The sequence below is a fragment of the Diadema antillarum genome, unplaced genomic scaffold, assembly GCF_040938485.1.
Source record: "Diadema antillarum isolate AM-2024a unplaced genomic scaffold, OU_Dant_1.0 seq00000059_RagTag, whole genome shotgun sequence".
NCBI classification, from domain to species: Eukaryota; Metazoa; Echinodermata; class Echinoidea; order Diadematoida; family Diadematidae; genus Diadema; species Diadema antillarum.
In genome coordinates, this window is record NW_027271164.1 from 113,342 (window position 1) to 140,222 (window position 26,881).

The window sequence follows — 26,881 nt, forward strand, 5'->3', positions numbered from 1 at the left end:
AGTTTGATTAGTGCAAGGTCATGAGCTCTGTCTTCATCTTCCACTTTAGAAGAAAAGAAGAAGAAATATGTGGCATTTTTTGTCTGTACAATGAGGCCTTGGATATATTGGATATGTTTCAATGATATATGTTTAACCTAAAGAATCCAAGATATTCCCCCCTCGAGAGAGAGAAAGATGGCATGAGTCGTCTTTTTCTTTTTTTTTTTTAAACCAAAGCTTCTGCTCAACTTGACAATTTTCATGTTTGAATGCGTGTGAACCTTCTCCTGTAACCTCTTTTTTCTATAATTGCAAATCCCCAAACCTTTTGAATTCTTGAGTCAGAAGCTTTGTCAATTCTTGTTACAGATGTCTGATTCCTGCGTTTAATGCGGGAAAAAATGTGAAATATGGTACTACTTTGAATTTTTGACCGTGTTAATTTTTTACAATGTTAATTTTCGACAATGTCGCTGAATTCTAACTTGGACAGGTCAGTAGCTGTGTTATTGATGGTGAATGAAGATTAGTAGATGTTTCAAAAGTAATCTTACAGTGTTAATCAGTGTGCACATGTTTATAGTTGATGAACCCTTGTAAGATAAGCTGTGTTGTGTCCACTTTCGATGCTCTGCAGGTTGTCCAAAGGGTCAGTATGGTGAGGGATGTGGACTGATGTGTAAATGCTCAGAAGACGGCACTGCATCCTGTCATCCACTGACCGGTAGATGCGATTGCGCCACCGGATACCGCGGTCTCCAGTGTGAGAAAAGTAAGTTTATCAGCTGTGCATTGTCGTGTAAGAATTGTCTGTGTATATATAGAGAAAATGGCTGTGTGTGGTATAGTACTCTTGGTTTCATGTGTCGAAAAAGATTATGATGTTCAACAGATGTGAGCAGAACATCACATTGGCAGGAATTCTTGAAGGAAGCTTATATACGGTCCTTGGATTGTAAACACAAATTTTGATTGCGTAAATGTCTTGACTCTTAGTCTATGCAAGTAGGGGTCCAACAATGAAGTGACACAGGCTAAATGTACATGCAAGATATCCATATTTGTGACTTGTGCAAGTCTGTGGACTAAACTTCAGCTCTGGATTTTATGTAAACTACCTTTGTGAATTTTGGCATTTGTTTGTCATGTTCAAGATGCAGTCATGCTTTATGTACCCTTGAATATGTTCTGTTTTGATAAGTTTTGTGTATTTTTGTCACACTACCCAAGTGTGTGTTACAGGGACATACGGTATGAACTGCCAGTTTGACTGCAAGTGTCAGAATGAAGCCACCTGTGACCCAGTGACTGGAGATTGTCGGTGTAAGCCTGGATGGATGGGGGAGCTGTGTGAGACGAGTAAGAAGCCAGCTCCTATCTACTTCATAATCCCTCCTCACTTACCTTTCTGTAACATCAGTTGTTGTCAAATGTAGAAGTCATTACAAAGGAAACATATCGAGTCTTCTCAACTACAGATATATCAAGTGTAACTCAAAATATAACTCCCACTATCAACTTGTGTCAGTTTTGAAGTAAACATACTAATAACTTTTATTTAAAAAGAACCTTTGAAATAGTCAATATGTCTTTTTCATAGTAATTAAGAAGATGCCTATATTATTAAAGTGTATGAAAATTGTATACTATATTATGTTGACCTTTGGGGTTAGCACCGGTGCTGAATAGGACAAAATGTAGTGCAGATCAACAATTTTTTTACACTTTTTATGCCTCCGCCACGAAGTGGTGCCGGAGGCATTATGTTTTCGGGTTGTCCGTCCGTCCGTACGTCCGTACGTCCGTACGTCTGTACGTCCGTACGTCCGTACGTCCGTACGTCCGTCCGTCCGCTTTCGTTTACGCGATAACTTGAGTAATATTCACTGGAATTTTACCAAACTTGGTCCAAGTATGAAGTATGATGAGGCAATTATTTGATTAGATTTTGGGTGAAATCGGCAAAAGGTCAAAGGTCAAAGGTCAAGGTCAAATCATGAAATTGTATCCGTTTACGCGATAACTCGAGACTGGATGGAGTAAATTTCACCAAACTTTGTTGGAGGATGATGTATGATGGGACAATTAGTTGATATGATTTTAGTGACATTGGCAAGAGGTCAAAGGTCAAAAGGTCAAGGTCAAATGCTACAAATGTTGCAATTCCCCCCATATCTATGCAATGCCCAAAGGTATTTTCTTGAAACTTGGTGTGGACATGTACTACTGCGTAAAGATTCTCCAGAGAGAGTTTCATGTCATAAGGTCAAAGGTCAAAAGGTCAAAGATTAGGTGAAAATGTTGCAATATCACTTTTCTTGCAAATGGTTTTAATGTATCTTCGTGGAACTTGGTACATACGCATGTACTGACTGGCAGGGATTATCTAGGGAATTTAGGGGTCATGGGTTAATAGTCAGGGGTCAAAGGTCAAGGTCAACTCCTCAAAATTTTACTATTTCCCTCATATACTAGTATATGCAATGCTTGCATTATTAGTTTCAAAACTTATTACATGCATTACCTAATGGAGATTCTCTTGGAAATTTCCAGCCAGAAGGTCAAAGGTCAAAGGTTAAGGGTCAAAGGCCAGGTTTCAATGCCCCCCCCCCAAAAAAAAAAAAAAAAAAAAATCAATTTTGTACCGTCATTACACTCTTTCTTCATACCTTGGAAATTACTCAATGCATAAACTTATAAAACGGTCTGTCAGAATTCAAGTAAAAATTCTCAATTCCCCAAATATGTGTACCTGCACTCTTAGAAAATTAAAGCAAACCCAGTTCAAGACATTTCTGACAAACCTGTCATTTCAATATTTTGCCAGTTACGTGAAACTGTCATGGATCACACATTGTGAAGACATTGTACTATACGCCTATTGGGAGAATCATGCATTATGGCGGAGGCATCAGTCGCCATAGCGACATTTCTAGTTTAGAATTTATTATAAAAAAAACACATTTATATATATAACAAGAGATGTACATTATAATCATTCTTTTCAAATATTGAAATAAAAAATCCAATGATATTATCATGTCCACTTTGACCACTGTAACAGGATGTCCAGATGGTCGGTATGGTCACTACTGTAACAGCTCCTGCTCCTGTCCCTGGACAGCTTCTTGTGACCATGTGAGGGGTGATTGTCTCTGTCCGGCAGGATTTCATGGGCCCTCATGCGCTCAAGGTTGGACTTCCTGATCTTGGACCTCCGTTTTCTCGTAGCTTTTTTTTATAGCTCAGATAAAAAAGAAGGAGAAAATAAAAACAATGTGCACAATGCCGTAAAGATGAAAAAGGAAAAGATGATTTAGTTATATGGGCATTGAATTTGGTGATATGATTATATAGTTATTGAATAGAAGTCATGTCATAGGAAAGGTGGATATTATAAGGATCATGTACAGTATGTCAGTGTTCTCTGTATAAATTGTCTTCCTTATGCATTCACCCTTACAATGTTTGCTCACTCATTTTTTAATTTGGTTATGTTTACTTGGGTCAGTTTATTAGTGGGAGTCGTAGAAGATCAGAAAGTGTCTTTTATTGAATTCTGTAGTTTATTTTCTTCCATTCTTCCATTGTCTTTCACCTTAAATTGAAGAGTGAAAAACTATGATAATGTGGTATAGTGTTTAATCATAGATAGCACTGACATCAGTGTAACAACCAACAAATCTCTTAGGTTGTTGGTTGACAAACATCATGGTGGTAAGTGGGTTTATTTCAGAACTACTCACTCCTTGCTCACACACTAAATATTGTGATTTCTCTCTCTATCCTGTCAGTTTGTGGTCCTGGCTTCTATGGAATTAACTGCAAGGAAAGATGTGAATGCCCAGACCACTACATCTGTGACTCGGTGCTTGGCTGTATTTGTGCAGACAGGACCCTGAACGGAAACTGCAAAATTGGTGAGTCCCATAAACTTGACTGACCAACCCACTGTCGGCCTGATCGATCAATTTGATTGATCGATTGATATTTGCAATATATAGAAACTGATGTAGCAAGCAGTGTAATAACACAGAAAACATGTGTATGTTTCGTAGTTAAGCATAGTTTGGATATATGAGAAGGCCAACAATATCAAAGAATTTGAATATCAGAGGCAAGCCCTATCAGAGATGCTATAGATAAATAGATAAATATGATACAAAATATGGCATGGTAAAGTGACATTGCAAATAGCTGTGCATTGCAGAGGATATGTGTGTTGTGTGATTGTGAGGTGTCTGTAAGAGAGAAAGAGCAAGAGATAAGGAATGAATGGTAGATAGAAAGAGAAATAAATAAATAAATAAATAGATGAATAAATAGATAAATAAATAAATAAATGAATGAATGAATGAATGAATACATAAATGAATAAATGAATAAATGAATGAATGAATGAATGAATAGATAAATAAATAAAAAGACAAATGAAAAAATAAATGAATAGGTAGGTACATAGGTAGAAACATATGTAAAGATAGATGGAAGGTAGAAAATATATGTGTATATGTTTAGATACATAGATGGTGATATAGATAGGTAGATAGATGGGTGGTTTAGGGATGATGTATTTTCATGAAGTGTAGAGTCCACTGATATTTTTGAATGTTTTGTCATTTTCTTATTAGTTGGTGTCCAAAACAAGCAGACCAGTTTGATGACAGGTGGCCCCATGATCGGTATCATCATGGGTATCGTCATCTTCGTCCTTGTCATCCTCCTCATGTTGGTCTTCCTCTGGAGGCGTAGATACCAGGGCAAGCCCGACTACGGCTTCGCTGTCTCGTGAGTATTAGGGATGCATTTGTGTGTGTGTGTGTGTGTGGGGGGGGGGGGGTCCAGTGACTTGCTCTGTGTTTGTGTACAGTGGATGCAGCGCAAGGAGCGGTTGGTGTTGGTTGAATGATATGCACTTCCACCTGTAGTGTGATAATGGGCTGGAATGTAGGGCATGTGTAATATCTGCCTCTTTCTGTTATCCGTTATGATTTCTAATGATATCCAACTTAATTATGCATTTTGAATCTCAGTTATGAGGTTTACCATATGAGCTACAACCCTTCAACCAGTGTGATTAATATCGTAGGCAATACAGTCTTGTTTTATACTCATGTCACGTACACCAAACATATTAGAAAGTGGTCATAAAATATCTTTCTCATTGATAAACTCTTTAGTGTAACATTTTTGATAAGTTATTGTGCATTTGTTTAAAACAAAAGTGATGTAGCTTGGCAGTACAGTTTCAATTCTTGAAAAGAAGTATCTATTGAACATCAACCATCAGGTATTCAAGGGGCGACATGCTGAACGGTGGACCCACTGTGGTATCAAACAGCAATACACACCACCTGCCTCCAGCCAGGGATTCCCCCCTGGGTGCGGCCAAGCCAAAGGGGGGAGCCAAGGCCAAGTCTAGCAGCCCCAACAACCTCAAGCTGCAGAACGTCAACCCGCTCTTCATGGCCCCAGTCAAGAACATTGAAGATGATGGGGTGTGTGGGGGAGGAGCTGTCGGGGGTAAAATGACGGGTAAGTGCTTCTCTCACAATCTATGTGTCTTTCATTTTCTATCTTTCTTACCCCTCTCATATAGACAGAAATGCACATTCATGTAGGTCGTTTCTAATGTTCATGTTGACTTTAACAAGAACAGTAATGTCAAACAAACAACAGTTTAAAAAAAAGTCATTCAAATTTGACATTAAGAGTAATTTCTGTCAAAATTGCATATGCAAATTAGACACGGCAATGGTGCCAGTCACATTTCAATGCAATTTTCCGTGTTCTGTTTGATTATATTCCATACATCATCGTGAACATTGAATGAGTGGATTTTTTACTTTGACCGTCTTCCCTCCTTCATTCCACCAACTTGACATCTTTATATTTTTCTTTTGCCATAAATCCTTTGATGTCTGTTTTTCCAGTTATATGTCTTTTCCTTCAGCCGTCCCATAGGTCCTTCTCAATATGTTTCTCCCCTCACCAATCTACATTCTTTTTTATCAACATGCTTTCTGTTTAGTTTCTCCAAAGAATGTTGCAAGAGTTTGTTTAATCTTAAGACTGCAGTGTCCGTCTCTGTCAGTCTGTCAGTAATTCTGTCTCATTAATCTTTCAGCAAAGACGTATTATAGTGTCTTGCTTGTCATGTCACTTGTAGCTTGTTAATCTTGAAGAAATATTCTATATAGTTATAGCAGTAGAAAATTTCAGTTGCTCTCATTATTTTTGTGATGTTACCATATAGATGTGAAAGTGATATGACATTTAAGCTTCAGTGTCAGTGTCCAAATCATACTGTATACTTTATGCATGAACATATTCATTTGTTTATGCCTGTGATTGTATGACTGTAGGCGGAGCAGAGGTTGCAGATAACGATTACGAAACAAGAATTCCACCGTCCCTCTCCTCGGGGAGGGATGAAACCGTATATGGTAAAAAAAAAAAATACAAGTTTAGAAATGTGCAGCGCAGATTGCAAAAACCACAAAGCTTGCCTCACCCTGCAGCTCATGTTTTATTTCACGCAGGTTTGATCCCACTCATACTTGCATATATATACTCACCTGCAATTCCATACAGCGTGTGAGCAGATTGCAAACCTGTTGTCATGTTTATAGTGCATAGTGAAGCCTAACAAAAGTTTAAACTGATGACTAGTAGTGCTGGAAAGCTGTAGTGTGTGAAATAGGAGAAATAGACTGGTATCTGAATAGCATGGTCAATTTCGGGATCACTCTTTGGACAAAATTTCTCAAGACAAGACAAACTTGGACTCTCACTAGTTGTTTAAAGTTTAAAGTCATTACTGATATCATTGATGTATGTCTTACAAGAACTCATATCTGTAGGTTCATAATCAATCATTCTTGTAATCATAAAATCCTGGTCTCATTGTATTGATAATTGTCAGTCTGACAAATTCTGATCCGCATAGTTACAGCAATATATCACGACATATTTCTCTTGATGCTTGAAAAAAAAAAGAAGAAGAAGAAGAAGAAAGAATCACAGTGGTCTCAGCATCAGGAAAGAAAGTACTGATACATTTATGATAGGAGTCCCGTAACAAGTATCGCCGTGCTCCTTACGGGCTCTTACAATAGTTGGCTTTGCTTAACAGGAAAGATGTGTGTTCTCTTTAGTGGATAATAGGGAGCTTTAGATTTTGGAGGCGCGGACGTTCAAAGGGAAAAAAACATGTTTTGAGCGTGCGCAGAAGCGCGGGTCAAGTTGACGCGCGCTTCTGCGCACGCTCGGACCATGTTTTTTTCCCTTTGAATGTCCGCGTGTCTAAAATCTAAAGCTCCCTATTAACAAAAAGGGGAAATGTGAAACAAAGTTTATAATCTCAAAAGGTGGTATAATATGATGAATATAATGTGTGCCATTAATCCAGAATGTCATAAAATAGTTAAACTGATTTTTTGACAATATTCTCTTGTCTTGTCAGTGTTTGTATAAATTATGCTCTTTGTGTTGTGTAGTCGTGCATAAATACAATACATCCACATCTCTCTGAGTGAAATTCAGCTCTTTGTTTTTGCTTGAACCCATCACCATCCTCATCTTGTTCTGTAGAATCATCCAGATACTGCCCACAATACATACACAGTCCAAGCTTTTGCATGAAATGATTTCATAGGGCAAACACCATGCACTTCCAGTAAGGACTTTAATATATAGCCACTGAGTTCCATTTGTTCATATTATTATATGCTTGAGGCCGGAGTGTTTCTCTCAAGAAATCATTTTTGATGTACAGTGGTCTCTTTTTCTCCCTCTATTCCCATTGAAATTGACCACACAATTATCAAAACCCAGACAGCTTTGAAGGCTATCTCGGCATTCTTGCTCACCCGTAGAGCCTATGTTTGTAGGGTCATAACAGGATTGATTCAAGAAATTCAAACTGTTGTATTCACATTGCTACTATACTGCTTCCCTCATACCACTGGTTTTTAAAGTTTTGTTCATTTGTTTGTTTGTTTTAAACATGGGTAATGCTGAGCAAACCAATTTATACTCTTTGTCAAAACATGCAAATCCTCACTCAGACTTAAAGCTTGTCACTCATTTCCACGATGCTCATTTTTGTGTTGTTCAGTGGCAGCCAAATCTGTCGAAAATGTTACAATTTTTGCACCATTTTCATTTGTATTTCATCCCTGATTGCCATTTGCGACAATAGAGGACTTGGAGAAACATGAGAGCATATTGCAAAATGCATATCAAAGACACTGGTCACCTTTGAATTAAAGGGTGGGTTTAGAGTATTACACTGCAAAGCAATGAATCATTGCTGTCAGATGAATACTATTTCACTCACCAGAGACTCCAACTCTCCCGTTTTCGACGGGGGATCTCCCGCCGAAAACCCATTTTTGCAAAATCTCCCGTTCTCCCGCTTATGATTTAATTTCTCCCGCCCTGGCTCTGTGTCTCCCGTTATGGAAAGGATTTCTTACTTATTGCTATCGTATGTTGAAAAAATAAGCCTTAGAAAGCACCAGAGAACATCTAGAAACCTAGGAACTTCGCGCTTCGCACACATCAACTTGGAGTCTCCCGTTTGCTAGGGGTTTCAGGCGGGAGAATCTCCAGATCAGAAGGTGCTTTGGGTTGGAGTCTCTGACTCACTGAAGAAGCAAACATGAATGCATCATATGATAACAGCCCATTTAATATGACATTGTAGACGCCAACAGAAGAGAGAAACTTTGCCGTTTGCAGCTCAAGCACTTTGAAAAGGTCAACTGAAATCGAACAGCTGCACTTAGTGACACATTAGCTATTAGATCAGAAGTGACAGTCACTTGTTTGAGAGAAGATTATATGTACACTGTAGGCTTTGTAGCAGTCCCATGATACCTCGAAGACTTATACAGGGCTACCCACAGTAAAGCTGGTTTTGTAGACATTGTGTTGTCCTCTCTCCAAATCCTTGTTGTGGATTGTTTCTGTGTGGTGCAGAGCTGCATCCCATATATATATCTTGTTTTATGCAATTACACCTAGCCTCTGCCAGATGTAACCAAATATGCAAATGTTTCGTCCAATGCCCCTATGTTGTTTTTTTAACCCTTGCCCCAGTAGATGTGCACAGTGAAAAAGCCACTAACTCCTACGAGTGTATACCACCGGCAATCCCTCCACTGCGAACTAACGTCAACAAGTTTGACGGTAAAGAACCCAATAAACTGCAGCAGGGTAAATCCAAAAGTAAGTATGTGTGTTTTCCAGCTGGATCCCTCTTGAAGCACTTTTTTTCCTCTATACCCTGTGTGTAAGGAAAACATTGTGCGGTGTTATGTGGTCATTAATGCCAATGCATGGATAATGATGTGACTATATACTTTACCTTGTAAACCAGATATTGTGCTTTCATAGTATGCAGTTTAAACAGTAAATGATGTCAACTGATGTAGAATCAGTGCTTCCGAACATAGATAAGAATGTTAAATAGCAGCACAAGCAGGCCACACCAAGCCAACATTACCCTTCTTTGCAAATTAAAATATCCATCTTGAAAGAAAGGCAGGTTTTCCAGAGGAGGAATTGGTATAATATCTCTCTCTCCATTTCAATCTTCCCATCTTTGATAAAATCTTCAATACTTTCAAAAAAAGGAAAAAGTTATTTCAGTTTAGTGAATGTGCATATATAATGATGTGACTGGATCTTTGTGCAGGGATGAAGAAAAAAACAACAACTGATTATGTTCTTGAGCTTCTGTTTGTCTCGCATGTTCTAGCAAAATGTCCTGCTTTATCAGTGTCATTATACATCCTGTTGTCATGGTTACTGCTGTGTATCTCACCACACTGATGTTATATTGATAACCATTTTTATTGCATAATTCTTGATTGTGTAGTTTTTATTTCATATAATTTGTCAGATTGTACCACCGAAATTATATTTTTATTTTGGATTTTTTTGTTTTGTTAGTGTATTAAAGTTGTTCTCTGTAAACGATACACAGATTTCAAATGTGATAATAACAAACTAAATAGTTAAAAAAGTGCACAGTTTCCAAAGCTAATTATTCTAATACTCAGGAAATTACACATATGTTTCTTTCTTGTCAATGTTATCTCCCACCCCACCACCCCCCCCCAAAAAAAAGGAAAAAGGGTTGTTTGTGTTTTACACCTCAGCGAGCTGTCTGCCTTTCATCAAAATTAAATACTCTTGAAAAGCCAGTGATTGTTACAACAGACATGCTTTTTGTTCTATGTTCAGTGTTCAAGCAAGGCAAGAACAGCAGCCCCAGCCTGAGTAGGCACTCAGGTGTGAGCGGATCATCAGAGAATATCTATGCAGATATTGATGAAATGCTTGCCCAAGCCAGGAAGGCATCAGAACCACTCCCACCGACGCCTGACAACTACTCCAGTATACCAAGAAACACTCCTGCATTCTCCCCTCAAGGTAAGAATGTACAGTAAAATAAGCTCAAGTATGTAACTGGTGTTGTGCCCCACAGAGGGGAAGTATCAAGGTATGCTATTTAAAGTGTTTAATTACCAGTTGTCAAGATAATTGTATGTTGTCAGGCATGCAGTGATATTGATGGAAAACAGTCTGCAACTATCAACACTGCATTGTTTAGTCCACATATACGTGTATTATAAATCACTTTCTAACATAATTATACTTTTATCAGTCTTGAGCAGGCAGTTTGTTACATACAATCTCATATTAACCTTTGCTGCAAGAGAGATCAACGAAAGAAAATGGAATCTAATTCATCAAATCCTTCAGATCAAATTGAAAAATCCTTGAGTCTGTGAGTATGCCAATATAACATGGTATGTTTGTGCTTCTGATCTATATTCTGCAGAACCCTTGTTAATACCTTTGCCAGACACTGCCAATGGGATCAGCAAATCCCGGCCCATTTCGACCACATCACCTGATACCATGCACACATATGACAACGCACCCAGGGGTAAGCTTCGCCCCTTGGCTAACCACACCCAGCCGATGGCCACCACACCATCCGCCAGTCTTTCGGGGTCGTTACCGAATGGTCCTCAAATAGAGGAAGATGAGTTTGTGGAGATCAGTAAACGTGCTAAAGTGTCAGTCAAAGCATGAGAGCGATGTTTCCTCCTTCGAGGGACAAGGAATGACTCGTGATGTTATCTTTTTTAGACATCTGAGGCTGGGACAAAACATTGAAGACGGCTCTTTCAAAATAGCACTTGATTGAAGAGACAAAGAATAGTCATGAGATCTAGAGTTGATATTTTGTAGCTACAAAGTCAAATGGACTTTGATAATTCAGAGAAGTTACTGATGTGGAGTCAAGGGATCAAGGGTCACAAATGCATCGACGCTGCACTCCACAGGAAAGCTGTTAGGCAGATGGATGTAGAAGTAGAATGAATCTGCCAGCTCGGCTTCTCGGAGGATCATGCCCGACACAAGCCCCCACTCTTTGTTGGCAAGTTGGTGAACACCCTTGTCTCATGTTGCAGAATTTGTAGGGAGCAGAGCAGATCGAACAACAATTCTGCATATCTGATTGCCAGCACTCGGTTCACTGTTTGTGGCATGATTCGGCCGGCGTAAGGATACACCAGTCCCATCATGGGTTAGCATTGGTTACTAAAATCATGCAAGTTGTATGTAATCAAGGCATTGATGATGCGCATCCTTCACAGCATCGTACCTCGGGTCATGTGTTAAATTTCACATGAAAAGTTTACATAGACCTATTTGGATCTGGTGACGTAGGTTGAAGAATTTATTTTCGTACAGACCAGTGATGCTATAGGTTTGGATGGTTGATGCTTGAAATTTTTCTTCCATGCATCTATCATCTATTCTCCATCATTGTAGAGCTAGTTAAGTGAGTATTTCTTTCATTTAAAAAGGAAAAAAAAAATGCCTGTATGATTTCTTTCATTTACTGCCATTCCAGGAGTGGAATTTAACACATTCCAACAAAGGTCTTCTTTCTGTTCACAAGTTTACACTTTTAGCAATCTGAAGTTTTGTTAGTTAGAAATAAAGTGACTGCAATTCTGTAGTTTGTAGGAGCTAGCCTGAAATTTGATCATGTTCAAATTGTTACTGCTGCAAAAGCTGTTGTTTTTGCGTGCAGATATTTTCGCGAATGAGGAGGTGACCGACATTTTCACAAGATGTCGGTTTCACGATTTGACACCGTGACTATCGTAAGTGAACTAATGCCTGTCCATAGATTTAATGCGATCAAGATCAAGTGGTGATATTTTCGTGTGACCTAATAGTGACTGCGAAATTTGTGAAAATTGAGCCCTCGTGAAAGTAACAGCTTTTACAGTAGCTTTCTAGCTATAAATACCCACATCATTAGAGTGGAGAAGTAGAAGGTATTAAACTTTATTGACTCTAGAGAGATAGAGCTCATTACAGGAGAAAATGAGTCACACAAAATGCTTCTTCAGTTTTTCTCTGTTATTAAGAGTTGACTGTAAGTGGCACAATAGAAGAGGCTTTAATAATCCTTTTTTTTTCAATAGTGCACCAAAGTGATACAGAAACTCACTTAGGCTTTAACTGCATCAATTATACTTGACAGCTTTGAGATTTCTTATGGTAAACTTTTGACGACACAAGTCTACACAAAACAAATTGATAATAAATATGCAGTGATCGACTTTGAGCATTCATGCAAACCATTATAGGGATCACCATGATCTACCCATACATCATTATATCCGTCTTCCATACTTGCTTTACTTTGCAATACAAGTACCTCAGCATTCTAGAGTTTGTCACATGTGGTGTACAGCTTACACATTTTCATATGAATGGGACTGAGTGTGCCATCTGTAGTTTTTCTGACCTGTCAACTGGCTTTCTAGTGCAGAATTTCACTCAATCACATGAGGTGAAGGCAGGACTGGAGATAAACATAATAATCATGCAGATATGGAATTTGTATGAGCAAGGCTCTGTGTTTGTTGTCTGAAGAGTTTGCCAAGGACCAAGACAAAAGAAATAGGATCACATAAACTATAAAACAGAGAGGAAATTCATGAAAGTAAATGCTGTGAGGTATCTAGACTGCCCTTTAACCCGTTGAAGATGGACTGATTTTGATATAGCATGCATTTCCCATAGACACCTGCCTGAGTATACTCGGGACTCTTCCTCAGCGGGTTAAGCAGTATTGCAAATCACTTCAGTGGGTGTCTGTGTAATTTTCTTCCAGTTGTAAAGGTGCACAAGTCTTGGTACGACATGAGGGAAGCTCCGTGAAATAACTAGAAATATGTTCAACCAAAGTGTTGTCCAGCGATTACTGATGTCACTCTTTTAATACCTATGACTAGTTGACAATGGAATGATGTCCAAGCAAATTCCATGAGAGAAAAAGAAATAATTGAAGAGTCAAAGTTGATAGTGGAAGTTGAGAAAGCTACATTTTTTATATATAAATTATTGATAACATGGTGGCAATGTTCGTAGACTTTAGTGTAGTGTTATCAAGCAGGGTTGGCCTACATGTTAAGCTTTATTTCATGTATCAAATATGATGGAAGCTCTCTATCCAAATAACTCTTCTGCAGTCAGTGTTCATGCTATCTTCTTTCTTGTTTTCTTCATCAGCCTGTATACTTGCCAAGCCACTCCCTATTGTCTATGCCTGCCATATTAATACCTGATCACTCTGCTGGTCTAACAGAAGTATGGCATTCACTTTATTTATGCATTTATGTCAGCTTATTGAATGATGAAGTGGCATTTATGAGCTGAAGGTAATTATGGAAGAGAAGGAGCATGAGATGTAGATGTTAGAGGTCGTCGCATCTGTAGTCACATTGTAGTGGCTGATGACATGATTTTTTTAATATGTAATTGCAAATGTATGTAAATACAGGTTTAAAAAATGAAACAGCTGTATGTATGATAATTACTTTTATGTTTTTTTTAATTTACCAAAAATGATATATGTATATATCCATCAATTATTGCAATCATGAAAAAGTGAATGTAGATATTGAATGTAGAAGGGTATTTCTGTATATTGTCATGTATATGTATTTTATATACCCTCTAGCACATAAAGTGTTTTGTGACCATGTACACAACTCATGTAACTAGCAGAAATGCATGACCTCAAGAGCAATTATGTAAATGGCTTAAAATGCCCTCTCCTTTTTGTATTAATTTACAGTTTTTGAATGCTTTGATTATGCAATATGGATATAGTACGCTTCCAATATAATTCATTCATTTGAAAATCTGTGTCAACAATTTTATTTGCAGGCTCTGTTTCTTCCACTTTGCTTTTATTTTGTCTCTGAATGATGGTAAACATTCGAATTTCTATTTTGTCGTGATCACCTTTTTTTTTTTTTGTCCGGTGGGGGGGCGGGGGGGATCTTAATGTCTCAAATAGCTGTGTTTAATAGATCCAAAAGATTCCTTTTAAGAACAGAACAAACAATTGTGCATGTTATCATACTTGTCCTCTGCTCTATTCAGACCTCTCAACCTTTCTGACTGAAAAACATAGGGATGATTTGGCTCAAAAGTAGGAAAGAAAGAGCAGTTCCCATAGGAGTGTGTAGTAAACATACTAAGAAAAATAGGAAACTTTTATTGAAACAAGAATTGGGAAATGTAAAAAATTCACATTCTTTCTTCCAAATTGAGAATAGTTGGGAGGTCTGTATATTGTGATGTCATCCCCCATACAACCTCAAAATTCCCAAAATGTGCAGGACAAATAGTCAGGTCCAGAGTGAACCAAGCTAGTGGGAGCAGACTCAGAGAGTTTGTGATTGTTTGAAACATGGGCCCTGTTGCATAAAACCCTTACCGCAGGACTTACCGCTCCCTTCTAGCTGTAAGTCTTCAAATTAGCGGTAAATTGTATAATCCTTGATGCTGATTGGCTGTGATGCCAAATTTTGACGGTAGTTACCATTGAAATTCAATGGTAGGGTTTTATGCAACGGGCCCATGGTTTGTAGTTTGCGCTGGGTGAGCCCAACTGTGTAACACCGTAAAATGCATGAAGGTAGTGTGTAGCAGTACTTGACATGGTATGAGAAGTCATTTCAGGAAGACGTCACTGATTCTTGCATTCAAATTGCCTGTGTCTGTCTGATATTTCACTTGGTACAAATAATTACATCAATACCTCTTCCACCTATGCAGGCTTAGCATCCAAAGGAATAGAAATAATGAAAGAGGCACTATATATTTACTTTTTATTCTTCTGTCATTTGGTTATCTGAAATACTACACGAGATATCAATACACTGGTTGGAAAACTTTGATGTACATGTGCCTTGATCAGACCTGAATTTGCTAAATTTGATACTTCTTCACTTCATTCTACTCTTTTCGCCTAGAGCAACAGTAAAGTTATATGGTAATTTGACGTGATTTTGTAAGATTACAGGGTACTGAGTATTCCATTTATTTTTCTTGTTTGTTTTTTTCAGTATGAGATATGTTTTCTGAACAAGTCATAAATTAGTTTAACTTAATTTGTGTGTTGTGTTTTTTTTTTAAATTCATATTCTGCAACATGAAGAGTAGATCAAGCTCTCCCAATAGACAGAATCTCCCGTTACATTGCATTAATTCAGTACATTTTGTACCATTTATGGATTTTTCACCATATGGAATATCACACTTGTGATTAGGGCAAATAAATTTATTGTACTATTGATATATTATTGTTGAGAAAAAGAATTTGAGATACATAAACCATAAAGGAAACACTGAAATCAGGGATTAGGAATATGCGAAAGAACGGTTAAACCCTTGCCAGTTTTGTGTAAATACAAGTACTTTAATATGCCATGTTGAAAATGCATCAAAAGATGAAAAAGGGTGTGAACTCTTTTGCCACCCTTCTATCCCGTCATGGACATTTTAGAGATTAAAGCAGAAAATCCGTCCCCAGCCACCTTTCTAGCTTATGTAAAGTCAAAGTGAGTGAAATGGATAATGTTGCTACCTTACTCTGTGTGCAATGTGTTGATATCATCTCATGTATCAGTTTCCACCAATTATTTTTTGTTTGTAGAATGGCCCAATGTAACCATCATGTACATAGATCAGTCAAATTGTCCTTGCTCATCAAAATCTGGGTGTGAATGATGTATTGTGCAGAAAAGTGCTCTGGTATTATGGAGGCTAAATCTGTGTGTAATAAATGACTTGATCTCCTTACCTGTGTAACTCGCAATAGATCTTGAATTCTTTAACATCGATAGATTATGGTTTCTTCTCTGAAAATGTTTCTTGCCATGATTTATGTGCTTTTGAATTTTGAGTATGAAATTGTCAATAGAGTCAAATTATAAGACAAAGTAGACTGCCATTGGTTCTTCTTTAGTGACTTCATAAAGTAAAACGAGCGACTACTTGACAGCAAACTGAATATTCAAAAAGATAAATATGTAATTTGTAACCTTGACTTCCGACTTCCTACGGATAATTTTCTTTTTAGTACAGGCTGTATCTGTGCTACAAATATTGGCCATTGTTTTGCTTAATTTCCCCTGCCCTCAAGGAAAGAGGGCAACAGCTCTATGAAAAAGCATCGTTTGCAAAGTAACGAAATCCAAACTTTTTATGTACAGTGTGTATAAATTCCTTGACATGTAATAAAAATGTCAGTATTCCAAAGGATGTCCAGTGTGCTCCTGTATGCTTTTGTACACACGCATACACACACACACACAAATATATATATATATACAGTGTATATACATGTAATGTATTATATATTATATATTATATATGACATGGCTCGACACTAACTTTTATGTTTGAAGGCCAGATGGGGCCACCAAAATCCAGAATTTCAAATTTTTGGTGGCCCGAGAGAAAAATTTGGTGTCCCATAAAAAACCAATAAAAAACATTAAAAGTCCTTTTTTTTAAATGAGTCAAATATTAAAGTTTTATGATAGTAAGAGTTAGAAGTTGGACATATCTACTCATAAATAAACTTCAACAAACTTGCAACACTCACTCTCAGGCACTCATTCAGTCCTTTTCATCCATCCTTTTAACAAATTTAACTGCTAATTTCCGGCGCAAAAAAGTTACGAATTTATTGACATACTTTTCAAAAAATTTTGGTGGCCCGAGGCGGGCCACCAAATTTGCCCTTTTGGGAAATTTGGTAGCCCGACTTTCATTTTTGGTGGCCCTGGGCCACCGGGCCGTCGAGCCCTGTATATGATATACATGTATATTTTATATATATATATATATACATTGTATATATATATATATGCTTATAGTACTACAATATAGAGACACTAGACACTACGGAGAGACCAATTTGTGTTTAAATGTTTTAAACTACTGTACATAATATCCCATTCATACCATGCTTTACTGCTGACAACGCTCATATACATTTTTCCGTAGTACACGTGTACACTGTCTCCCACATTGTCTCCTGACCTGTATTACATTGTATCATCTTCAATTTTGTTTTCTGTCATTCTAACAGTACTCTACTTTTTCTCATCTCCCTCCCTCTCTCTCTCGCCCTGTCTCAGTAAACAAAAGATTGCTAGGTGCAAACACTCCACTTCACTCGAGGTAGATTGGTTTCATGTACATTCATTTGTATTTCATTACACTGTCAAGGTACGGTACATCGTATTCTGTACAAATGATGTGATGCATCTTTGCCAGGAAAATATACATGGGGTGCAAAATGAACAAGCAGAGAATTCAGAGTATTGGAAGTACAAGTAAAAAGAAAGAGTTACATAATACCTGGTACAAATGTACATGACACATGAGTCTGGAGTTGATACTGGGCTGTAACTCATTAATGGAATTAGTCCTATCTTGCCAGATCTTATTAATACATTATACTGTAACTTCTTCATTTACCAATCATTCTGCTCATGTAGTTCAGTGGCAACACTGAAGAGGTTACCCTAGATAAAGAAGACATTATTATCATTATTATTATCAGGAGAGGGGGAGGGGTGCAAATTGTCCTTTTACTGCTAGAATTGATTAATTTGGGGGCTTCATTTGACTGGCTCCAGCTCTGGAGAGGTTCAAGAAAACGGCTCCAATCTGAAAGGAACTGGCCTTAGATAAAAGCTTCCCCATGTACTCATGACTGTTGTGCCAAGTCAAATCATCTTGTAATGGTGACGAAAAATGACCACATATCAATTACTGTGTACGATAAATTGTCATTACAGACACGTCCTTCAAAATATGTGAAATACAATATGTTAGGTGCCTCTGTCGTGCATCCATAATTCAACAATCAAAGTTTGGTTCTAAAGAGATCTTGTTTTGCCCTTTCAGCGTGAGATGCGTGACGTGAAAAGCTACATGTCTTCTCTTTGGCTATGGAGCCAAAAAAGTGATGCTTGAAGGTTGTTTACTTTTTTTTTTTTCTCAGTAGTTTGAACAACATTTGATCAGGCTTAAGACTCATTTGCACAGGAGTGCTCCCCTAACTTTAACATTTTAAAAGTGAGCACTGATAATCCAATTTCTTATAAGATTTTTGCCATCTAGTAGTTATGGTGCACTTGGTTTGTACAGAAAACAAGAAACGAAGTCTCAATTTATGACTGTTTACTACAAGACATGGACCTTCTTTCCATTAAAAGGCAAGACATTTGAATCAGAAGCAAATGTATCAAAAGAACAGGCAATTTTGTGTCATAATAGGTAGATGTTTGTACATGTACATGTAATTCTAGTAGAGCTGCAATTAGATGAACTCCATGTAAGAACAATCTCCTGGTTAGGCAGTTGGGTTGATGCAAAAAAAAAAAAAAAAATTGCAATTCCCAATAAGGAAAATGCAGCTGGTTTAGGCACTACAATTGTCATATCACAGATAGCTGTACACATACTAATCTTTTACAAAGCCTTTGCTGGGCTACTATTTGACATGAAGTCAGTTTGTTGAAAAATGCTGACATGTCATGATATCGGAAACAACATCTAACAATGGCTGATGTTTTGACAAGTTGATACTCCACAAGAAATATATCGTGCAGAGTTGCTCATTTTGAGGCCAAATGGCAACACACTTGCTTTTCAGAACCTTACCTGTCACAAGACATTTCAGTAATCAAGACAGTTTTCTAGCGAATTTGCTCCAAATAAATTCAATTTGTATCGTTTATTCTGTGCCAATCACACAAGCCTCCTGCACAAAGAATTCTGAATGCTTTGTGTACAGTCTTGTCACTTAGGAATACAGCGAATACATTCCCACACAGCAAAGATAGCAATATTACAAAGTATTACAATGACAATGCAATTTCCATCTCATAATATCGTCAAATTTTCAGATTTTTCAACTTTTTTAAAATATTGTAAAAATAGTCCTAAGGTTTATAGGGTGTTTGTGAGAACAGTTCACTATATCATTCCCATATATTTACTCTGAATAGCCTACATAAACATTCTAAAGTCTCTGTGCTTTCTGCAAAAAACCCACTTACAGCTGAAATCCTGTCACTACCAAATCACAGTGATTTTCCCCCTCAAATTCTGGAAGCGCATTTGGAGCCAAGCAACATGTACATTAACATCATTGCATTATAAACATAAAGCACAATGTTCCTTCATGACAGCCCTCTACAATGTTTAAAACAGAAAAAAAAAAAATGCTCACTTGGCATCTTGAAGCAATCTGGTTAAATCTCACAACACATTCTCCACACTATTGCAGTAAACAGTGTGCAAGTTCCTGATATGTTGAAACCCCATCAGGCATGGACTAACAAGACCTTTGATTTTGAAACAAAAAGTTAGAAACTTTATGGACCCCTCTACAGGGCATTGACATACTAACTATTCAAGATATGCCAGGTTTGTTTTAGAAAGAAATTTGTGATTAACAAGAATCAGAGAGACACAATAAAATTTTGAACCCATCACTGAACATGGCAAAGAACACAATGTGAATATCACACAATCCCATTGCAACTCAATGCAATATCTCCACTGGAAATTGAGCAAGTGGCAAATTCAATTCCATTCAATTCCAAATTGTCTGCAGCATAACTACTGAGTAGTCACTAGTCCGTTACTTGAGCTTTGGATACTTTTGGTAAGGTACTCACAAACTGTACTGACAGCAAGGGGAGGAAATGGCACAGAAAAATAAAGTTGGGAGCGTGAGAGACTTAGAGAGCTAGAGAGAAGTAGAGAAGCGATTGAGACTGAGATGATGTGGTTACGGATGACACAGATCTTTACAAAGCCAAGACGGTTAGTGGGCTCCAACAAACACAGTATCCCATCATGGTCTGTGGGAGGCTGACTACCCTCCTTCAGTCTGAGTCGAGGTCCATGCAGTCGTCACTAAAGGCCTGGTCACCTTGATCGGTTTTAGCTCTGTGTGTGTAGAAGAATCAAACCCAAATATAGCACATGTCTGGCATACTGTAAAAGTTGATATTTTCGCGCGACTAATTTTTCGCCCTTGGCCGGGTGAGAAGAGTTTCGCGTGTTTTTAATTCCGCGGAATCAAGACATCACGCACAGGAACATATGGCAGGCAAAAATATTCACATGCTTTTATTTTCGCGCTAGTTTCTGATTGCGCGAAATGCGCGAAAATTTCAACACCGCGAAAATTTCCACTTTTACAGTAGATGACAGTCATTTTAGAAAATATGCCAACATCTGTCAAATTTTTGCGTAAATGTATAATAGACAAGGAAATATATGTTCACTAGAGCAAAATCACAAAGCCACTAGACTACAATTCATGTAGTTGTGAATTGAGCCTTAAGGAATGTTCTCAGGAAAGATGTGCCACTGTACGAGAGAATGAGGTTTGTCAGAATTTTGTTCAGACAATTTGAGGTTGATATCATTTCTGAAACCTGAAAATGAGGAGTAACATACAAGCAATATCACCATCAGATCACTGGAATGGTAAACAGGATGGCATATTTGATGACTTAAAGCAATTCCAGATGCATTTTTTTTTGGGGGGGGGGGGGGAGGGGGGACAATTTGTTCATTTTGCTGAAATACAGCGCTCATGTTTTTACTACTTTCTATTACTTCTTACTTACAGGCTTCCTTCTCCTGAGATATCACATGCACACATGAAGAACAGCTCAACTTTCAGCCAACAAATATCAAGTACTAGGGACTGCTGAATTTCTCATTGCTTGATTTCCAAAAGAGCAAAATGTAATATACATGTATTGTGATCGAAAATGCACCTCAAGGCATGTTTACTTTAAGAGTGTAGCAACACCTAGACATATCACTGTCCCATTTCCATCACAGTTGCATTCATGGAAGACATATCATTGCAATATACAGTCAACCTCGCATACCTCAAATTAGTCGGGACTGAAAATGGTTGATAGTTTTAATTAGAATCAGTACTCTGCCTATTCATACACCTAGCTCTCAAGTTCATAGAAGTAGGGTGAGGTTGAAGAATTTTGTATCATAAATGTACAGTATTATGACAAATAGTCATTGATCACTTGTCAGGCAAGAACTGAAATCAATGAAACCCAAAGGTTGAATTGTACGTTCAAACAACTTTGGTTATCTGCATATATACTTCATAGGTCTGTTGTTTCATGAATAACCACTTAAAATTACCACATGCGAAGCCATGCCTTACTTTAAGTATGAGACAATAATCATTGATCACTTATCAGGCAAGAACTGAAATCAATGAAACCCAAAGGTTGAGTTATATGTTCAAACAACTTTGGGTATCTGCATACATTCTTAATAGGTCTGTTGTTTCACAAAGTCACCACTACAAATTATCATACATATAGAGCCATGCCTTTCTTTTAAGTATGAGACAATAATCATTGATCACTTATCAGGCAAGAACTGAAATCAATGAAACCCAAAGGTTGAGTTGTACGTTCAAACAAGTTTTGGGGCATCTGTTCTTTCATGAAGTCACCACTAAAGCCATGCCTTACTTTAAGTATGAGACAGCAGATTGTACAATGAAAACAAACTTTCAACTCTAACATTACAGATTTATATTTTTCTGTCGTATTTAATCGATATGTCAGTACACTGAAAGGTGTATAGTAATGGAAGGGAAGTCATAAAAAAGGTTGTTTGATTTTAAGAACAGAACAGGTTTTGCACGATCAGTACCTAGATAACTTCAGTAATAGGAATGAAACATTTAGAAGTTCGTCGGAAACATGCTTAACAGCGAAGTGTCACTGATGGTTTTTATAATTACTCATGAGATACAACTCATAATTCTCCACAAGCAATTGCAGCTCAGCTGGTGTTTGCTGAAAGATGTCAAACTGTCTGATCACGTTGAGAGCTTGACACACTTCACTGATCGAAGGTGGTGTGCGCACACAATCCTCCCCCTGTTGGCTACTGGTTTCACCATTACTGTTCTCGTCATCGCTCTCGCCGTCTTCTTTGACTCCTGTGATTTCAACAATCTGGTCATCCGTTAAGAGATTGACACCTGTGTCAGTTGCATCCACGTCTACATATTCGTCCATGGCAGGTAGCGGGAAGAGGTCGGCCAACCTCTCCCAGATGCCGCGAAATTGTTGTGCATCATCAACACCTCCCTCTTCACCGCGATCTCCATCTTCCTCTACTTGCTCACACAGAAGAGCAAGTCCCACATTCCTGTATACATGAGCTATTGTCTGTTGGGACACCCTGTTCCATGCCGTCTTCAAAGCGATGATAGCATCAAGAAGGTCCCATTTGAAGGGAACTCCCCCATCTGCCGCTGCAAGTCGTCTGAATGCCAGGATGTGCCGATAGTGTTGTTTCAAATTTCTGATGACACCACCATCCACTGGCTGGGTCAAGCTGGTAGTATTTGGTGGCAGAAACACAAGTTTAATGTTCTCCAGCTTAATATGAGGATGAGCCGGACAGTTATTGATGACCATAGCAATCTTTCTCCCTTCCATTTTGCCATCAAGTTTCCTCAGCCATTCCTCAAACAATGCCCCTGTCATCCAGGCCTTCTTGTTGGCTTTGTAGGCAACTGGCAGATTTTTCACGTTCTTAAATGCGGGTGGTCGCTTGCTCTTCCCGACGACAAAGAGGGGGAGTTTGTTGCTGCCATCCATATTAGCGCACACTAGAACAGTGACACGTGTATTCTGCTGTTTACCTCCATGGAAGGTAGTGCCAAGAAAACGGAGCGACTTCTCGGGTAACACTTGCCAAAATAAACCAGTTTCATCAGCAATGTAGATATCCTTCGGGTCATAACGCCTCAGAATATCTGTCAGCTTTCCATCTTTCCAGCCTTGGATAAGCTCTTCATCCACCCCAGCAGATTCTCCAGCCTCTTTGATGTAGCCTATTCCATATCGTTTCTTGAAACGACTTACCCAGCTCAGTGAAGGAGCTGTCTCGTGACCAAATTCTTTGGCAAAGTATTTGGCTTTTTCAAGCAGCATCTCCCCATCTAGCCGGAGATCAGGCAGAGATTCCTTTTGCCGAAACCACGTGATCAAAGCCGCATCCACATTGTCGAATGCCATCTGCCTCATTCTCTTGATGCCCTTCCGTGCATCACATGGATTTTCAACTGCTTGCACAATTTTGTGGCGTTTTTTTATCACGCCCGACAGTGTATTGGTCTTCACATTAAACTTTGCCGCAACATCTTTTTTCTTCCATGTTGGATTTTCATCCATGAAAGTGAGGATTGAGTATTTTTCCTGATACGATTTTACGTTCAATTTTCGCTTCGTTGCCATGCTTGAAAGTGATAGACGTGCTGCTCTCTTCGACCTACAGAAGGATAATGGCAGAGAGGTCTATTGCCAGGAGTTTGTACCCAGTTTTCTTCACAATTTGGACATTGAAGTTATGCAATTCACATTCTTGCTATTCGCGGCGGACGTCTATTTTCATTTAGGGGCATGTGGGGTCGATGGGCAACTTTGTATCAATTGTTCCAAGAGGTACTGAGCGAGCTTGACTACTGTAGTACCTCCTTGAGTGCTCTTAGTATACATTGAATTTTGCATTATTACAAGTTAAATATGGCATATAGAATATCATCATGCTAACTGGAATTTGATGGCTTTCTCAGCGAAGAAGTTACTCCAGATATTTGCCTGAAAAATCTTACAGCGTATCCTTCTGTAACATCGAAATTTATCTGAATAAACTGTTGTTAAATCATATCTATTCTTTATTATGCTTGGCCTACTTCCAGATCATGTACCACAAAAAGAGTATTCAGTGCTTATGTTCTCGGCGGAGAATAATAATGAAACAAACCTCATGAAACAAAAAAGTTAAAAAAGCACTATGCAGGAGATTGATATTTGGACAGCATAACTGTCAACAACTAAGCAGGTGCACCACGACAGTTGAGAAATCTCTGCCCATGGCATGACTATAACAATCACAAATCAGAACACAGTGGTTAAAGAAAAGAAGTTGATGGGGCAGAGCGCAGTGCTTCTGTAAGCACTCCATTGGCATGGGTGCTATGTGCATACCGTGTACGCGTGTAGGTAGGTGTGGGGGATTTTTCTTGCCAGCTGTGTATTGCTTTGGGCCCACGATCGTTCTGGTCTCTAAATATTTACAATCAAGTGTGGAAAGATTTATGACATGTCTTCGCTGTCTACGCGCGCTTAATTGGGGGGAGATGCTGAGTGATGTTTGCATTTCGCTTCGAGCAACACGCTGGGAAAAACAATAAGTTAATTAAGATTGGGACATTAGACTTCCCTCTGAGGTAACGAAACTTTGTATAAGTTTTTCGAGCTATGCGAGTCGTAACACACAGAAACTCCAAACGAAAAATCTGGTAAGTGATATTTGGCTTATCCGACATCGAGGTTAGCGAGGTTGACTGTATGTTTACAACTACACGTACATAAAAAACTTGAGCTCATTCCATAAAATGTGAAAAAAAAAATCAAATTGCTAACTACAAAGCTGAACACATACTTGGAAAGTTACAAAAGCAAAGCAATTTAATCATTTAGAAGCATAGTGCACATCTTACTATTATGCAGATGTGTACCTTCTTAGCTAAGAGCTGATTATATATTTCTGCAGACAATACAGGTATTGACACTTTTCTGAGAAAGAAGTCTATCCATGATAACTGCAAAGAGCACATCGGAGAAATTTCTGAACAGTCCAAATGAAATCTGAGACTCACCTGTGAGTTCCCTGTTCTCCATCTGATATATCCATGTCATCAATGGGCCGAGCCATTCCTGGTGGTCCTGGAGGCTGCTGCTGCTGTCCCATAGGTTGGTAGGAGGACCCCAGCACCGGAATCCTCTGAATGTCTGCGGGGAGATTGGCACTGGAGCCCAATGTGGGGATGCGCTGGCCGACCGGAGGAGCAGGGTTGGGCTGGCTTGACGACTGCTGACGGTACGCCTTTCCATACTCTGGAGGTATATCATCATCATCGATGCCATCATCCTCATCCTCCTCGGGGCCTTGTCCTGTGGCTGTCCCATACTCAGGTGGAATGATATTGAAGCCACCTCTGTAAGCCTGTCCATACTCTGTGGGAACTTCTCTGCTCTCCCTTGGCCTCCAAGCTGCCCTTCCATACTCCACTGAAGCATCCTTGGCCTCCCTCCTGTGAGCTCGGCCATACTCTTGGGGAACTGGAGCGTGAGACTGGGAGACTCTGTGCCCGGACGATGCCGACGAGGACTCCGATTGTGAGCCACCCCATCTTGAGCTCTGAGGCTGCCTGCTGTGCCTGCTGCTGGATGAGGATTCTGGCGGTGGGGGAGGGGTGCGAGGACCCTTCCTGTGCCTACTCTGTTTAATTCCCTCAAAACCTTGACGTGACTGTAGAAGTGACCTTGCCCGTTCAAACCAATCCTCACCCAACCTGGATTCCTCCTCTTCCTCCTCCTCCTCCTCTTCTTCTTCAGGTTCTGGCGTTGCTGCTTTTGTTTCTTTCACCTCCTCCTTAGATTGTTCTTCCTTTTTGTGGACATCTTCAGGATTATTGAGCACCACACTATCACCATCACTGTCTGGAGTGGCTAGTGCCATATCTGCTTCCCCTTGGTCTTCTTCCTCTTCCTCCTCCTGCTCCTCACTTTTAGGCTCATCATCTAGCCTCATCAGTCCTTCCTCTGCAGCTCGTTTCAGTAGATCCTTGGTGACACTGGACCCAGCAAAGAGGTCCGCTCCCATGAGCCCGCCCTCCGGTGACCCGCTCCCCTCTTCCGGTGTCTGGCTTCTCTCAGTGACCACATTCTCTTTATCTGGAATGTCTTGATCCTCTTTAATAACACCATCATCAGTTTGTGGGACATCCTCCTGTAATCTTGGCACATTCTCTTTTACTGATTGCAGGTTGTCTTGTTTGGCAACATCAACAGAATTAGTTTTATTGTCTGTGAGAGCAGTATCTGATAACGAGTTCTGAACAGCTTCCGGGAGATTCCCCACTTCATCCTCCTGTTTAGCAGCTTCCTTTTGACTGTCCCTCTCACCATTTTCCACCGGCTTCTCTGCCTGTTTCTCAACAATTTGTTCTGCAGGACCATCCACCTGCTCTTTCTGTGATGGATCTTTCTCCTCTTTCTCGGTTGTCATCCCGACACTGGCACTTTCATCCACTCGGTTCTCCTTGTCTTCTGCATGTGAACAGGAAACATGAGAACACAAGCTTTAATGAGTATTACCTGTAATGCCTGATTCTCTGCATGCGCAAATAATGAGGGCCTAGTCTCTATATATCAAGCAAGTGCTACTTTAATCGTACAGCTCGTTCTTGGTTCATACTTCAGCCCCCAATGCAACTTCCTCTACCGGAATGAAAGGGGAGAAACAAAATTCAAGTGGAGAAGAGAGGAACCACACCCAGTGACAGCTATGGTCCATACACAGGGCATATAAATCTTTTAAATGTGAGAGAAAATGT

The 26,881-nt window shown here is 39.1% G+C and overlaps 3 protein-coding genes across 3 annotated transcripts in view; 1 reads left to right on the plus strand and 2 right to left on the minus strand.

Moving 5' to 3' along the window:
- The window catches only part of LOC139725814 (uncharacterized), a 75,303-nt gene extending 63,694 nt beyond the window's left edge, over window positions 1-11,609 (plus strand). Inside the window, exons 20-28 of the mRNA XM_071636895.1 lie at window positions 620-754; window positions 1,213-1,341; window positions 3,047-3,175; window positions 3,777-3,902; window positions 4,614-4,770; window positions 5,273-5,517; window positions 9,091-9,216; window positions 10,237-10,425; window positions 10,838-11,609. Coding sequence (XP_071492996.1) covers window positions 620-754; window positions 1,213-1,341; window positions 3,047-3,175; window positions 3,777-3,902; window positions 4,614-4,770; window positions 5,273-5,517; window positions 9,091-9,216; window positions 10,237-10,425; window positions 10,838-11,094 — 1,493 coding nt within the window. The 3' untranslated portion in view covers window positions 11,095-11,609. The remainder of the gene's footprint in view (window positions 1-619; window positions 755-1,212; window positions 1,342-3,046; window positions 3,176-3,776; window positions 3,903-4,613; window positions 4,771-5,272; window positions 5,518-9,090; window positions 9,217-10,236; window positions 10,426-10,837) is intronic.
- A 6,771-nt stretch (window positions 11,610-18,380) lies between these two features.
- On the minus strand, window positions 18,381-26,432 carry LOC139725809 (uncharacterized). The gene is made up of 2 exons (XM_071636889.1): window positions 25,142-26,432; window positions 18,381-20,358 (listed from the first exon to the last, which is right to left on the minus strand). Exons 1-2 carry the CDS (start codon window positions 26,146-26,148, stop codon window positions 20,295-20,297), a joined length of 1,071 nt encoding a protein of 356 aa, XP_071492990.1. The 5' UTR covers window positions 26,149-26,432; the 3' UTR covers window positions 18,381-20,294.
- On the minus strand, window positions 22,185-23,457 carry LOC139725738 (tigger transposable element-derived protein 4-like). The gene has a single exon (XM_071636821.1). The coding sequence runs from the start codon at window positions 23,409-23,411 to the stop codon at window positions 22,185-22,187; it is 1,227 nt and encodes a 408-aa protein (XP_071492922.1). The 5' UTR covers window positions 23,412-23,457.
- Window positions 26,433-26,881: the final 449 nt, after the last annotated feature.

Coding starts and splice junctions, on each gene's coding strand:
- LOC139725809 (XM_071636889.1), bottom strand. CDS start 26,148: ATGGGAGCGGACCTCTTTGCTGGGTCCAGTGTCACCAAGGATCTACTG. Junction 20,359..25,141: donor GGAGAACAGGGAACTCACAG/GTGAGTCTCAGA, acceptor CTACACACACAG/AGCTAAAACCGATCAAGGTG.
- LOC139725738 (XM_071636821.1), bottom strand. CDS start 23,411: ATGCTGCTTGAAAAAGCCAAATACTTTGCCAAAGAATTTGGTCACGAG.